Raw genomic sequence first — 15,587 nt, 5'->3', positions numbered from 1 at the left:
TGTGTGTGTGTGTGTGTGTGTGTGTGTGTGTGTGTGTGTGTGTGTGTAAGGGAGTGTATGACAGCACCTAGAACACGCCCATGTGTCATGGGCCTCAGGAGTCTACTTGAGATAGTAATCAGCAAAACATTTAAAATATAATCCTATCGAAGCCATAGAATTTCACACTCAGCCTGGAGTGTAGTGGAGTACATCCAGCAAGCACCTCTGTCACTGACAGCTTTGAGAACTCTTGGGAGTCAGGGCTGTTGCTTGACACACATTAGCAGACCTACCACATGTGTGGGAACAATCAAGCCCCACCCACAGCAGGACTGCTGCATATAATGCCCCCACTCCATCTCTGAGCAGGATCTGCCAGTGTGAGATGCCCCCTAAGCCCACAGTGAGTCCTCAGGATTCCAATGGGCAGCAGCAGTCAGCTGACCCATGTCCGGTTCCTCGGGCCTCAATTTAAACAATGGTTTCTCCATTATCTAGGGCCCCAGGCCTTGCTCTGCACTTCCTCCTTGGACCTGGATATCAATCCCCCTTGGATGCTAGTAAGTTGAATGGCAAGTGGCTTGAGTCCTCCGAGAGTGAGAGGCAATGCTTCTCAGGCCTAGATGGCCCCCTGTGCCCTCTCTAAGCTATTGGCATTGCTCCCATCCCCATTGAAGGCACAAGATCCTGGCAACAGTGGTGGGCTTTCTTCCTGTTTTCCACAGTGCTTCTCTATAGGGGTGAACACCCATTTTTGCTAGAGGGTAACCTGGTCCCTGATGCTTCCACAGAAAGACTCCTTCCCTTACATGCTTCCACCAATCCAAGTCCACCATACCTGTACACATCTCTTAGGTGAGCTTTGTAGAGTTCCTTAGGACACATGTGTGTCCATGGGATGTCCCTTAATGATTCTGGGCCTTTGTCCAATCATCTTTAATTGGGACCAGCACTGCAGTCCACTTCTACCCACAGCATACACTGAAAGGACAGTGTACAGGTGGATTTTTACACACCATGGACAGGTGTGTGCCCTATGCAAGAACAAGATGATGGCTTCCTAGTTCTCAAACACAGATGAGGTCCAAATCCTGGTTTGGCCTGGCACTAGAAGGCAGCATAACTGCTTGGGCTCTGCTTCGTGGGAGCAGGCAGTCTGGAGTTTTCCCGGTGATGGCATTCCCTCCCTACGCCAGGATTAGTGCCCCATCTCCATGCCACAGTGTCCAAGATTCCCAAGAGCCTCTTGGGTAAGGACACTTGGGTATATCAGGTAACCCGTGGGGGTAGTGGTTGACCCAGGTTCTTAGAGGGGCCGGATCAACGGCTCAGTCTCCAAAATCTGGTGGCCCTGGGCTAGAAGGACTTTCTCATTAATAAGAGGAGACGGCGCGGTGTGGGAGCACTCCACCAGCGGTGCTGCTCTCCGCTCGTGTACCTCATTAACATGCCACAGACATCACTGCAGACTTCATAACACTAAGCAGGCTGAATGGACGGCAGGGACACTGCTGCCCCGTATTCAGAAAACATCAAGTGATGCTTCTCCTGGGCAAGCACAGGGCTGCATCCCTGCCGCCTCTGCTCACACCCAACCTGCCCATTAGCATTAGCAGAAAGCCCCTATTTGCATTGAGACAATGGTCCTACCCCTGAAGCAGAGCTGCAGGGGCACTGGGCATTTGTTGGCACAATTGCCCTTTGTGCCCGTTCCAGTGGGCAGGCGGGGAGTATGTCCCAGGGGCTCATGGAGATGTGGCCAGCCCTGAGCCAAATCCCCATGCCATCTGATGAGGATGCAGCAGCTTGGCGCTCAGTAGAGTGGGGCCCAGGCTGGGTCCTGACAGACGGGATGCCTAGGATAGCCTTCAGTCGCAGAGAGCAGCCATGGCTCCTTTCTTGAACACTTCCCACCCTCCTGTCAAGATGTAACAGAGGGAACAATGACACAAGACACAGGTCAGCTCCCCTCAGACGAGCTGGTCTTGGTAGGCTGGGGCCCTGACACCTGTGAAAAGAAGGATGAGGAACAAAACTGTTGATCACCCTCTATACCTGAAACTGTCCTTGTAACTGCCAATAAAGTTTCTGGTGCATCCTGGAACATTCTGCTTAGGCACAGAACATTCTGTGATAGGTCCCAGGCATTGGGAAGATATCTGAGAAGGGAGGAACAAACCTAAATGACAACAGAGCGGGCGAGGAGGGGCAGAGTGTCAACACAGGGGATGATGTTGCACACACCCTGCAGGTCTGGGCCCTTAGTTCCTACTCTACCAAGCATGCAAAGTCGGTGCCTCCTTCCTGCCAGGCACTGGCCCTGGCCATATGGCACAGGAGGCCGGACATGACTCTTGATGGCCCAGATACTGAAATGGCATGTCCAGTCCCCATAGGACACTCAAAGGGTTCCCCATGAACCCTTCCCGTGGAGCGTGGGACTCGTTGACAGTAAGCAGGGACAATTCTGAATGAGAGGCAAGATTCTGACAGCAGAAACCAGGACCACAGGAGCCAGCACTAGGCCCTGCGTTGCCTGTCATCGCTGGAACAAGCAAGTACTCAAGAGGGGGAGTGTCAAGCTGAGCACCTGTGCCTTTGGCTCAAGCTTCCACCTCTCCACCTGGATGAGGGTTCTCCCTGACCTCAGGTGCTGAGGCCCAATTTTCACTTCTTTGTGCTTTCCATCACTTGTCCCCTCCACCTAGGACCACATCTTGTGCAGAGACTTTAGTTAGGAACATTTGCAAGGCCTTTCCCCCCTACCTTTGGAGGAATGGTTCCTGGACTCCCTGATTCATGGACACTCTGGTCCCTTAAAATAGCATAGCATTTGCATAGAGCCTTCTTTTACATTCTCATGACACATCCAGATTCTTTAGAAGAGCAACTGCCATGTAATAGTCTGTAAACTGATTGGGTTGGAGGATGCAGAACTTGTGGACTGTTTGGTGTCTGGACTGTTTGCCTCAGCACACAGTCCTAAAAGGAAACAGCCATCAGGACAGTATAAGGGGCTTCCCAGGAGATGCTGAGCAAAAAGCACATGGTGACTTGAGCCACATCTGGTCCTAGTGATAGCTAACTATCTCAATACCCACACTGACTAAGAGGAAGGAAAAGACCAGAACCATTCAAGTTTGAGTTATAGGCAGCTGCTAGAGTCACTTACCCTGAGGTGGGCACTGGAGTTTTCAGAGAGATACAAGAGCTGCATGGGAAGTTCCCCGCACAGCCACTTATGCCATCTCTCATGGGTTATGCTACAAACTCAGAATGTCCACTCTGCATCTGGTGCCAGGAATATGAGAGTCCCAGAACCACACAGCTCTCTCTCATGGGACAGTGGTCGACAGTGTGCCATGATAATGGAAACAGCACATACACCTCCTGAGAAGTCTCTCTCATCAGTGGGGACCTTTTACTCTCGACGTGGTCCCTTGATACAGCATCAGACTAAAGGAAGGATATGTCAATAGTGCCCTTAGCCTTTCTATATTCCCACTGTGGCCTGAAAAATAAGCCTGACATCTCTGGGTTCCCTTCTTAGGTGGGTATTATAGAGCCTCACAGTGGCCTTACAGAGGCAAAACTAACTAGGACCCAGGCATCCAAACCCTGGACAGGCCTGCATTAAGAAAACCTGTCTAATGCAGTATGCCCTCATAATTTCACCGGCAAGCCACTGGCCCTCCAGGGCCTACAGAGAGGCCTTATCTCTACATCCTCACCTCTGGGTATCCCTCTGAGTGGGAAAATCTCCAAGAGGTCACCACAGCCATTTTTTTTTTTTAACAAAGAACTTGTGTGCTAAAAGAGAGAAGCCAGTGAATAGAATACATGTTATCTCTCTGCGGTCAGGTGAGGCCATGCTGGCCCCCAACATTCTAAGCCAGTTGTAAGCATGCTCTCAACAGACTGAGTAGTGAGTACCATCTTGGGAAAGACTAGGAGAACATGGCTTCAAAGCTTCCAGAAGCTTCTATGGCTACTCTGTCATCCCACCTGCTGTGGTAGAGACCTCAAGCCATGCTTGTATTCCCAAGGTAGGCAATGACTCCATATGTGCTATGGGGCCTTACAGACAGAGTGCCAGGAGAGGACTAAGGGTTGGTGACATGGAAGCGCCCCACATCCAGGTTGACACTGCTTCAGGGCAAGCACTGGGTATCCTGTCCCTACACACATGTGAGCTTGCTTACCTGAGCTGTCATAGCCATCAATAGAGAAATGGTCTGGCCTCCGGTCCTCTGGAGGGTCATATGTAATGTGAGGGACACTGAACATCTTCTCTCCAGGACTCATCCCATTATCCTTGTCCAGCTTAAACTTCTTCTTCTTTACCTAAGAAGTCCACATGAGGAGTGGCAGCTCCTGAGTACCATCTACCAGATCCTTAACCTGTGCTCAGCCCCAGAGCACCTGTAAAGACCCAAGTCTAGCCCTTGAGGGAACATGGGTCAGGGGTTAAGCTCTGCAAGCATTGGTGGAATGGGGCTTTGGCGTGCTGGTGCTGCTGGAGGAGTCAGGGTGTTGCTTGGCCTAGTGTGGCCCTCTATGAGCCACAGCCTAAGAGAGGCAGGCAGACAAAAACAAACAAAAAGCCAGTAGACTGTAATAGGCACACTTGCACCGGGGCAGTGGGCCTGAAGGCCAGGGCAGCAGAGTATGTGGTAGGATGCACAGTTGCCGAATCTGGAGCCTCATTAAAGAGGTCTTCTGAACAAAGTCAGGGAGCAGGTCGTGTGAAGCCAGGGGGAGCATTCAGACAGAGGAAGAGCAAGTTCAAGTGTCAAGTGACAGTTGGAAGCTGGGAAGGTTGTCTGTTCAAGGAGAGTCAGGATGAGGGCCAGGAAAGGGCAGAGCACAACCTTTTCCTCACTGCTCCAGGCAAATGGCAGGACTCCTTCCCACAGCTGTTGGAACTTGCTCCTCTGTGGTCTAGAGCTCTACCTTTCCCTTCTGCCTGCTTTACCCAGCAAGGGAAGCCCAGCAGAATTCTCTCCAGAGCTTTCTTCCAGCAGCTAATAGAGCTGGCCTATCCTAGCCCAAAAGCACTCTCTTTAGACCTATTATAGTCTTAGTCTTGGCATGGCCAGTCCAATATGGCTTCAAAGGTGGGGGACATGAGGACAGCTGGGATCAGGCACGGGGTAGACTTCCTCCAGCTTTAGAATGATATGGGCACCCTAACAAGCACTACACTGAGTGGCAATACCCAGGTCTCATGCTTGGCCTCTACAGCTTCCTGACCTGCTAATACACAGTCCCCATCGTGATGGCTGGTGAGGTTGCTTACCATGGCAGACTTCTTAGGCTTGGGGCTGGGGGACAGCAGAGCGTGGCTCCTAGCAGGCTTCCGGACATAGATCTTCCAGGTAGATGAGTCAGGATTCTCAGCAGCATAGCACCTCCATGCAGTCTGAAAACAGGCAGAGGGGAAAGAAGAGAGGGTTCACTGGTCTAGCCACTCAGGGTACCTCTCAGAGAATCTTCAGCTCTTCCCTGAGCCCCAGGCCCAACTTGTTCCCAGGCTCCTTCCCTGACAGCAGGACTTAGCACTCTAGGATTAGGAAGGAGACTACCTCATACATTAACTATCTATCACTCACAGCTCAGATGCTACCAAGGCCTTTGTCTGTTACCTGGGCCCCTCCTGAAGGGGGTCTTGAGCAAGCCCTAGTCATACAGAGATGTTCAACTAAAGTGAAGTTAGACAACCAGTGTTTACTCAGAGAAGATAGCAGAAAAGGGCTGCCCAGGTCTGTGTGAGCACTAGCACAGAGTGGAGTAGAGCCCCAGGGACCAGAGGAGGTGAGGCCTTCCAGGGTTTTAAGCACTATCCTGTGCCTATGAGGAGTCCCTGATGACAAGCTCTTGCCAAAATTCTAGAGGAAAAACCCCCTCTACATGGTCATTACAGCAAGACGGTCTAGGGAAGACACTGGAGGAGCCTAAAGGAGACTAGTAAGCAAAAGGGGAGGGGTTGGGGAAGATGTCAGAGCCTCTTATGAGGACATATTATGGTGGCTTTGTCACTACAGGCCCTATGAGCATAAGAAAGCAAAACTAGTTCAACGTTCTACATGCTGGGAAGGCTTCTGAGTGATAGCCCTACACTCTGATAGGAACATAGCACAGACACAAAAACCCAGGAAGGGCTGCCTATGACCTGGGGCAGTTTGGAAGCCCTTCCAAGGGCTTTATGTTCCATGCACACCCTATGTGGGCAGTTCCATGCCTCGTGCATCCTGCAGCTTCCCCTGGCCTTCCCCATGTTGCCCGTGTTTCCCACTCCCGCCAGTATGAGTCCTGGCACATCTTCCACTGTGGCTGTGGCTTCTGAAGGAGTCTTGTCCACAGACCATGTGGTTCCTGAGCAGTGGCCTCTGTGCTCAGCTGAGGAACCAAATAACTGGCTGGCTGTGTTAATGTGGCCAAGGCGGGTTAGTGGGTCTGATTTAAGGTTTTCCGAAAACGAGAAGCTGTGGGGTCAAGCCAGGCCTGGGGGAGCACACAGCTGCAGCTGTTGGCCTCATGGCTGCTGATCACTTCTTGTCTATACAGAAGGTCCAGGCCTCTGCAGATGGTTCTGGAAGGGCATCAGAGGAACAAGTTGAGGCTCAGGACTGTGCCAAAAGCTTAGATAAGACCACAAGAGCCATAACCCTTGAGAAGGGCTGCCCCTCACACAGGGCCCTGCCCAGATCAGAGAATTCAGGAGACAGGCCTATAGGGGTGTCACAGTCAGTCGGGGCCTGCCAAGAACACTTGATCCAGAGGGTTAGAGGGTCATGTCCATGTAGATTCTGGCTCATGCAGAGCACTCATATTATGGGCCCTCACCTGACCACTCTTCAGCTCTGTTAGCAATAAAACTAAGTAAGCAACAAAACAAAACAAAACAAAACAAAAACCTACAGAGGCCCAGTTTCCAAATGGTTTCCCTGGCATCAAAGGGCAGTCCAGTTCTCTGGAGAGCTCTCAAGGGCTTACAGTACAGTTGCAAAGCCCACCATCTCCTTAGCTACCTCTAGAACCTTCTTTCCCTATTGCTCCCAGGCTTTGCTGTCCCTAACACACAGGCTTCTGTGAAGCCTCTTGTGCTATCCTTCTGTTGTACCTGTTGCTCTCCCTAGCTCTCATCACTGGTCCTCAGTGATGCCAGGCCTCCTAGAGGCACTGCCACTCTATAGGCTGAGACCTGTCTCACTGGGCCTCCTCTCTGACTTATCCCTGTCCCCAGAGGCTGACTGGCAGAGTATAGACTGGTTGAGTGGCTATGGTCAGGCCTTGCCCTAGCCTGCACGTATGGCCCTCAATGGGAACATTATGGGGTGATGGTCCTGTATTCCTGTGCCCATCCTGCCATCCTAAGAGTGGGTACTTTCCCAAGGAGCCACCTCACCATGGGAGGAGCCACAGTAGAAGGACCCATGGCTGGGAGTGGTTCCAATGCCCAGGCAGATGCAAGGGCACAGCACTGACAAGCCTGCCAGGCACAGCACGTACCTGGATGAGGGAGGCTGCAGCTGGGATCTGCCGGTTGAAGTGCTTCTGCCTCTGCTTCTGCTGGACCTTCAGGGCAAACCCGGAGCCAAGTATCCCCTGGTAAGGGGCAGAAGGTGTCCACTGTCACACACGCCATGCTGGTGAGTGGACAGCAGAGGACGGGGTCCCAAGAAAGAGCAAGAGGCAAAAGCATCTGGAGACCAGGTTTGCACAGTGCCTAGGGCTGTGGCAAGGCAGGCACCATCAGAAGGTGGGGATGAGAAACAGCAGATGCCACACAGGGGTAGTTTCTAGGCTCATCCTGCCTCACTTTTCCAGCCAGGGAGACAACCCACTTCCCAGGGCACATTCAACAGGAAGCCTGGCTCCAGAAGAGACTTGAGTCTCTCCACCCATTTCTAAGCATTACCTGTGGGAAGCCAGGTATTTTAGTCATCAGCCTATGCCCCTGGGGCAGAGGGACCCTCCCTAGGGAGCAGGAGTTTGAGGCTGTCCCCAGCAAGGAGCCCACAGAACAGCAGTCAGGGCAGTCAAGGGGAGCAGCAGCAGACAAACTGTGCTGTCTCAGCAGCTGGAGGCCATGCAGGGGACACACCGCTGTGTGTCATCAGCCGTGCCTATGTGTTACACAGGCACATGTAACAGACACTTGAATACACATCATCTCCCATGTGCTACAGAGACCCATGCAACATAGATACTATATGGACATGGAACACAGGTGCAAATGTATATGCATACATGACACACACGAAATCACAAATACATACATATATGTATACATAACACATGTACACACACAGATCATGTGGTAAACATGCTATTCAAGTGCAACACAAACAGCTGCATATGTAACACATGTGTATAGTATATACGCACAACATGTATAAGACACACCTACAGTGACACATATAGACAAGTAACCAGTGTGTGCCCTGAGAGCACACAGGTGTAGACACAGACCTGTGAGGTCTGGAAAGGTCACGTGACAGAGCCACCCCTAGCTGTGGAGCAGGCCTGCAGGTTCTGCCCTGTCTGCTCCCCTGCACCTTACTACTTGTGAAGTGCCACAACGGGCTGCCTCTTATTCTACTTTAAGGGACGGCCAGGAGTTGGGGCAAGGATGAGTGGGAAACAAGGGAGAAGGATCCTGATGGAACCCACCGCTGGGAGTGCAAAGAAGGATATGGCGAAGACAGAGAAACAGGAGGCGATGGTCTTTCCAACCCACGTTTGGGGTACCTTATCCCCATAGCCAATGGTGGTGACTGTGACCTGCAAGGAAGAAGGACTGAAGTTAGTGGCTCACAAGCTGAGAACCTCAGAAAGGACACCACCTAGTGCCTTGATGACAAGAGAGACCAGCCTAAAGCCCTATCCGCCAGGATGGTGAGGTACGGTTCTGTGAATGTGTCAGGAACATCAACGGAGTGAGTTGGTTCAAGTTTCTGAGTCTCCTAAGTCCCTCAACTCGACTGCCACAGAAGGCACAGTGCTGGTGTTGCAGAGAAGTTGAGGGTGTGCAGGACGGGCAACAGCTCTGAGCCCACCCACAGGGGCCAGGCTTCCTGCCCCATCCCAAGGACCCCCCCCACCCCGTCCTGGCCACCGAAGTAGCAGTGCACTGGCCCCCAGGAGGCCGGAAGCTCCCACCGAGGCCAGCGGTCCACAAAGCCCCAGGATGGGGCTGATGTGCTGCTTCCTGTCACCAGCCCAGGGATCCAGATGTTTCATTTTTCCTTTTCAGAGAGAATAAGACAAGGCGCTAGCCTTTTTCTCGGTGGTCGATCAGCGTCCAGGGTGTGCAGTGGGACAATAGGAGTGAGGGGCTGCTCCCCCCAAGCCACCCCCTGCTGACATCTGAGGTTTGCTCCTGGGGCCTCTAATGAGGGACTTAGGGGCCCACCCTGGCTGAGCCTAACTGCTAGGTCACACTATGAGGTTGCCTTGGGCCTGCTGGGAGAACAGGGTGGTCACACACACTCACACACAGCCATCGGGGTCATAACACACTGTCCAGGTGAGCTCTTCAACTAAGGCAGGTCAGTGTGGTGGGAAAGCCTGCCCGTTTTAGGTCTTTATAGCCTGCTCACGCTAGGACCTCAATTGTTACCCCTCTGGGGTCAGGTGACAACCACCTGGCCAAGACCTACATGAGAATCCCCAAGTGACCCCCTAAGTGACAGGGTCAGCAAGGATGGGGCCTGGGGAATACTGTCTAATAGACTCCAACTGAAGTGAGGCTCAGAGAGGAAGCCTCAAGCTCCTCACCCCCAAACCCCACCCAGCATTGCCCACTCCATGCCCAGACAGACTGCTTTGTTCTCATGGCTCTTCCCATGGCCACTAAGGAGGAGGGAAGGGGGAGAGAATCATGGGAGTCAAAAGTGACTAGGCACATATGAATAGACATGGAGTTACGTGCTCACAGCACAGGCAAGCACTCTGACCAGCTAGAGCTGGGGAGCAGAGGACAAGGACATCAGGAGTAACCCCACAGCACCAAGATTGACACTCTGGCCAGTATGCTAACAAGTCATGAAGCAACAGGTCAATTTCCCTGGATGGTAAACAACAGAGCAGGCCACAGCTGGGCTCAGGCCCACCACTGGGCCACCCCTTCAGTGCTGCAGCAGGCAGTAGAGGCTGCATACTGGTGTTTCCCACAACTGCCCACATGAAATCTTCCCCACAATGTCATTGTCCTTAAACAAATCCACACTGCACACAAACAGAGGCCATAGCAAGTCATTCATGGCTGGTCCCTCGAAAGGGACCACCCTGTTCTACATATGTGGGCATACAGTTGTAAAAAAAAAAAAATAAAAGTGCCTCACATACACAAGGACACTTGCTCACACCCACATACACATGAGAAAGCAATCACACCAACTGGGATGAGGCACCGTGAGGGTGCACATATATGCTGCGTAAGTTCACAAAAGGGGTCTAGAAGCCACACCCATGACGGACAGCCAGAGAGCATGCTGTTCAGAAAGCTTATATGCACACACACCTGAAACCGCTCAGATAATGTAAGTTGAAGCCGAGCCACTCTTGGGACTGAGGGCATGGCTGCCAGCAGGCTGCTGGGTGAGAGGACTCAAGAGAGCTGAAGCTCCTTCCCAGAGGGCCTGTGCCCCACATGTGAGAGCTGTCCCACAGCTGCCTTCTCTAGGGAGTCAGACACAAGACAGGAGCTACTCATGAAGACAGACCTGGGCTGGAGCCAGTGAGAGTTCGAGGTTATCTGGGATATATGGCTTATTTGAGGCTAGCCTGGGCTACATGAAACCCAGTCCAAAGGGGAGGGGGAGAAAGAAAGGAAGTGGGGGAGGAAGGAAGAAAGAAAGGGATGGAGAGAGGGATTGAGGGAAGGAGGAAAGGAGGGAGGGAAGAAAAAAGGGAGGGAGGGAGGAAATGAGGGAGGGAAGGAAGAAAGGGAGAGAGTGAGGGAGAGAAAGGAAGGAAGGAAAGGAAGGAAAGGAAGGAAGGAAGGAAGGAAGGAAGGAAGGAAGGAAGGAAGGAAGGAAGGAAGGAAGGAAGGAAACCATCTATAAAGGTGGAGGGGGGATGGCCTAGATGGCAAGAAACAAGTGAGTGAGAACTCTTTATGCAGGCAAAAAGGCCTCAGGCCTTTTCCCTAAGGTCTTAGCTGACCCTCTACTCCTAGGATCAGTAGTAGGAAGGACCCAGTACAGTGGTCCTGAGTGCTGTCCAGCCCCCTGCTGGAGGGCACCTAGCTACTAGGACCCTTTTCCTTCTCGTGGGCTACCACAAACCTTCTAGTTCAGGAGTCCTCACTCCCAGGTTGCCTGGCCCAGTCAAGTTGTTTTTCCCAAAGTCACAGACACAGCCCCTCTGAAAAGGGTAATTTTATAGAGCTATCTGGAACCTGTCCCCAGTGGCCAGATCTGCAAGTCTCCTGAAGAGACTGGGAAGGACTTCCAGAACTGGTGGTGGCATCTAGTCTCCTCCTTTGAGTCTGGAGATGGCCTGTCCCAGAGTCTCCAACCACAATCATTCCCAAAGCTCACCTTCTGGAGCCTCACTGACTTAACTCTCATCTATACCCAATGACTAGAGGTACCCGAAGAGGCTAGTTGGCATGCCTAGGGCTCCACAGATGATGCCTGGTGGACTAAAACACTATGCATCATCATCACCTAACCTGCTGAGTCCATGTATTAAATCTAGGCACTGGTTACTGAACAGCAGCTACAAGAAGATGGATGTGCTTCGTAGACTCCTAGTCGTCCTAGAAAGTCTAACTGTTAAGACACTTCCTTGGAAGAGTTCACTAGCAAGGGTCCTAGCAGGCCCTTGGCCTTTGCTGCATGATTCTCCTAGAACCTACATGGAAAAGGAAAGGGTAAGGTGCTACCATTGCTGGCCCCTGCTCTGGCCTTCCCTCCTCCATAGTCAGAATAGTCTTGAAGAATGGCACCTCTCATGAACAGTTTCACAGGACCTGCATGTGGCTACCTAGGAGAACTCCCTACCCCAAGGCTCTGCAGGATGCAATCCAGCCTGGGAGGAGGGAACTTTCCAGAGCCTCCAGGTAAGGACTGAAGCACCATCAGAATGAGTTTTTTAAGGGACTGAAATACAGGGTGGGGTTCCAGCCCGTTCACTTGAAGTTCTGTATTTAGCCACTTCGGGTAAACAGAGCCCAGCAGCTGCATGTTTTCAGAGACCCCCAGGCACTAAACAGAGGAGCCCGTGTTTGCAGAAACAGCATTTTCCTGTACTCAGACCGCAATACAAACAAATGCATTCTGTTTCAGGGGTAAAGGAAAGTCTGAGGAGCTCCCACACTTGGATACTACATTAGGGGGTTCTGGGTTCTGGGGACCTCACACTCATGTGTGTGTTCCTACCAGAGGAAAACAGTCCATGGAGCTTTGCTTTTTAGCTGCTGGAACCCATAGCTGATGAAGACAGGGACACCCCACAAAATGCTGCCCGGATACCTACATTCTGGACTTACCTGTGTCCTCCACGTGACTTACCTCTCCCCACCCAACACATAAATAGACTATGGTCTTTTTCAGAATTACAGCTCCCTTCTGGGCCTCCTGCCCCTAATCCAATGATGTGAAACACAAAGGATGCTAGGGGCCACCAGAAATCGGACTTAAAAACGAAAGGCCCTCTCTAGAGCCTTCCAAGTGAGCATCGCCCTGCTCAGGCCTCGGCTTCAGAGCCATGCGGTCTGAGCAGAACAGGACATACTGAATCTACCTGCTGGCAGGAGACAGGCTTTCTGGTCCCTGCCAGTGAACAAGCACTGGCCAGCTGAGGACCCCCGCTTCATCACAGCCTCCGCAGGCCAACAGGGTGAGAGATGTTCCCACCTGTGCAGGCATGCCTCTAGGCCCAATGCCTACCTCAGTGTACCTCAGGGGAAGCTAGTCCAGCTCCTGGGGTTCAGCCAACACCCTTTGGAAGAGGGGAGAGGGCTTGAGGTCTGGCCTGGGGCAAGTACAGCAGATAGAAGATGGTTCTGGCACTCAGAAAATGTTCTCGCCTGGGGGTGCTCACATGACCTCCACATTAAACAGATGAGGAGCCCAGGGACAGGGCAAGGTGGGGCCATACTCCCCTTGTGGAATGAGGGAAGACAAAGGAGATGACTGTTCATTGGCTCAGGGCTACATTACTCTGAGCCCGGCCATCCTATCCTGCAGCACTCAAGTTCTGATTACCCTAGAGGTGCCAGGAACACAGCCTTGGGCTGCTCCCACCAGACAGCTGCGGAGACAGTCGCTGAATGAATGGGAGCTGGTGGCCCCCTGAGCTGGGTGCTGGGGGAGAGGGGGTCCTTGGGCAGCCAAGGGCACAGGGCCTCACAGAAACAATAGCCAGGCCAGGGTACGTTGTGGCCAAGGCCTGGGCTGCAGCTGACAGAGTAGGCTGGAGCACCGGTGCCAAGCTGGGCACAAAGGGGCCGTGTTCCCGGCTGGCGGGCGGATGTTTGCACAGGTGTGGGAGTGGGAGCGCCTCTCTGCCGAGGGCTGGGGGACCAGGGGCGGGCTGGGGGTTGTTGGGAAGCAGCTCCTGCAGGAGGCTGGGAACGTAGGCAGGGCAGCGCCAAGGCTGGGCACTGCTAAGGCTGGGCATCACTTATCAGCCACCCTGTGGGCAGTGCCTCAGCCAGCCTATCTCCCACCAGAAAATTCTGGTTTGGAGTAGCCTGCCCCCCATGTAGGCCCTGCTATATCCCTGGGATGTGTCCTTTTGTCACAGTCAAGCTTCCTGCTAGACCAATGAGCTCTCCTACCAATCCTGCTTGGTCCTTTCATACTAGGGTATCTGGGGACATCGGCCCCCTGAAGGGTAAGCAGAGGCTGAACCCAGAGCCTGTCTCAACCTGGGAGCTTCTTAGCCTGTCCTTACTTCCCCTAATTGTTTAGAATGCTAGAAACTTCCAGGAAACAAACTGACTCAGCCAATGTCAAGAGCTCTTGCTGTGTGCCCTGCTTCCTGGGGACACGGGAATTGTGGGCACACGTGTTTGTCCAGCTTCCCATCTATACCCCAATCTAGAAGCTCTGAGAGTAAGCAGGCCTCAAGACTGTTCATTCCTGGCTGGGGTATTCAAGGGGCACTCAGGTTCCCACAGTTCTGTGCTGCCTCTTTCTATAGGCTGCCACAGTCCAACCAACCTTCTCACCAGCTTAGTAAGCCCCAAAATCAACAGACTGAGAATGCCAGGTGGGACAGAGTTGGTTCCAGTATCCTTGATGCCCGCCCAGGGGTGCCAGCCCTGGCAGCTCCTCCAGCCATGATGGTGTTTCCCTGTATAACATCTGGACAGTCTATTGACTTCACAGCTGGGAGGATGAGATACAGTTGGAGTCCTGGGTGGCCCACACCTGCTCTGAACTGCCTGCTCCTGTCAGGTACTTGTGGTTCCCCAAAACTCGATGCCTGGACAAAGCCTACTTCCAGAGGAGGACCTGAAGGCCATGGGGCAGCTATTAACTTCTGGAGGATCCCAAATTACCTTAACCAGAGGCCTTTAGACCAGGAGCAATGGTTTCTGGGTCATGAAATGTACCTGGATTTCTTCAGCACCATCCTCACCTCTGCTCTCTCCATCTCTCTCTCACACACACACACATACATACATGCACACATGCATTGGAACATTCAACACTAGCATGAGAGGTCATCTGTCACATACCAGGCTCCACAAAGACTGGCAGCTCGGCAAGTTTGAGTCACCCTAACCCAGGAGGCTCTTGGCCATCTTCATGACCTTAGGGCCCAGTTGGCAATCACACTACAGCTGCCTGGGGCAGTGAAAGACTTTACAGATCTCACATCCAAAAGCCCCCGCTTCTTTCTCCCAGCTCTCAGGGGCCATGATGGTATTATGCCATTGCATACTTTGATCTCTGGCACAGGCATGCTCCTTGGGTCAGCACAGACATCCCTGCACTCTGAGCCTAGGATCCTTCCATGGTAAGAATCACCACAGGTTGAGGAACCAAGTGCCAGTATGCAATTCCTTGCCCCACCAGCTAGATGGGATAGAAGCTGAAAGATAACAATCTTTAAATTTCAAGACAGGGACCAGAGAGCACTCACTGTGGCACACAGGGGGCCCATACTGTAATCTGAGAGTATAAAATTTGTGCTTCAAAAGGCTTTTAACACTGGGGTTGGTAGACTCAGTGGAGGAGGCAAAAAAAAAAAAAATTTAAAAAAAGAGAAATTGAGCAAATAGAGTCCGATATCCTAACCGCATTGCTCATGTCCATGTGTCCCCTACCTGAGACACCCCAGATAAAGGCTTCAACTTACCACCCCCCACCACAGAGCGTCTGCGTAGCTGCCAAACTCGATGCGGCCAGACTCGTTCACTGCATCTTTCTCAGCCAGGTAGACAAAGTAGGAGGAGAAGATAAGACCCAGAAAGCCAATGTACAGGGTGGTGATCAGCTCCTGGGGACAGAGAACACATCAGCCATGGTCACGTACCCTGTAGGCCACAGCCCCATGAGGGTGGTGAGAGAATGCCTTGATAGAAAGTTCTAGAGTTGCTAGATTATACTGTGTTGACTGTAGCAGTTGCTAGATTATAC

The 15,587-nt window shown here is 52.4% G+C and overlaps 1 protein-coding gene across 2 annotated transcripts in view; it reads right to left on the bottom strand.

Annotated features, from left to right (window-relative positions):
• The window catches only part of Kcnq1 (potassium voltage-gated channel subfamily Q member 1), a 331,420-nt gene that overhangs the window by 237,600 nt on the left and 78,233 nt on the right, over positions 1-15,587 (bottom strand). For both annotated transcript variants that reach the window (XM_055614763.1, XM_055614764.1), the window contains exons 6-10: positions 15,307-15,447; positions 8,659-8,769; positions 7,495-7,590; positions 5,282-5,404; positions 4,185-4,326 (exon numbers count right to left, since the gene is read on the bottom strand). In XM_055614763.1, coding sequence (XP_055470738.1) covers positions 4,185-4,326; positions 5,282-5,404; positions 7,495-7,590; positions 8,659-8,769; positions 15,307-15,447 — 613 coding nt within the window. The remainder of the gene's footprint in view (positions 1-4,184; positions 4,327-5,281; positions 5,405-7,494; positions 7,591-8,658; positions 8,770-15,306; positions 15,448-15,587) is intronic.

The sequence above is a fragment of the Psammomys obesus genome, unplaced genomic scaffold, assembly GCF_907164565.1.
Source record: "Psammomys obesus unplaced genomic scaffold, mPsaObe1.curated_primary_1811, whole genome shotgun sequence".
NCBI classification, from domain to species: Eukaryota; Metazoa; Chordata; class Mammalia; order Rodentia; family Muridae; genus Psammomys; species Psammomys obesus.
This window is presented reverse-complemented; position numbering and strand designations above follow the sequence as displayed.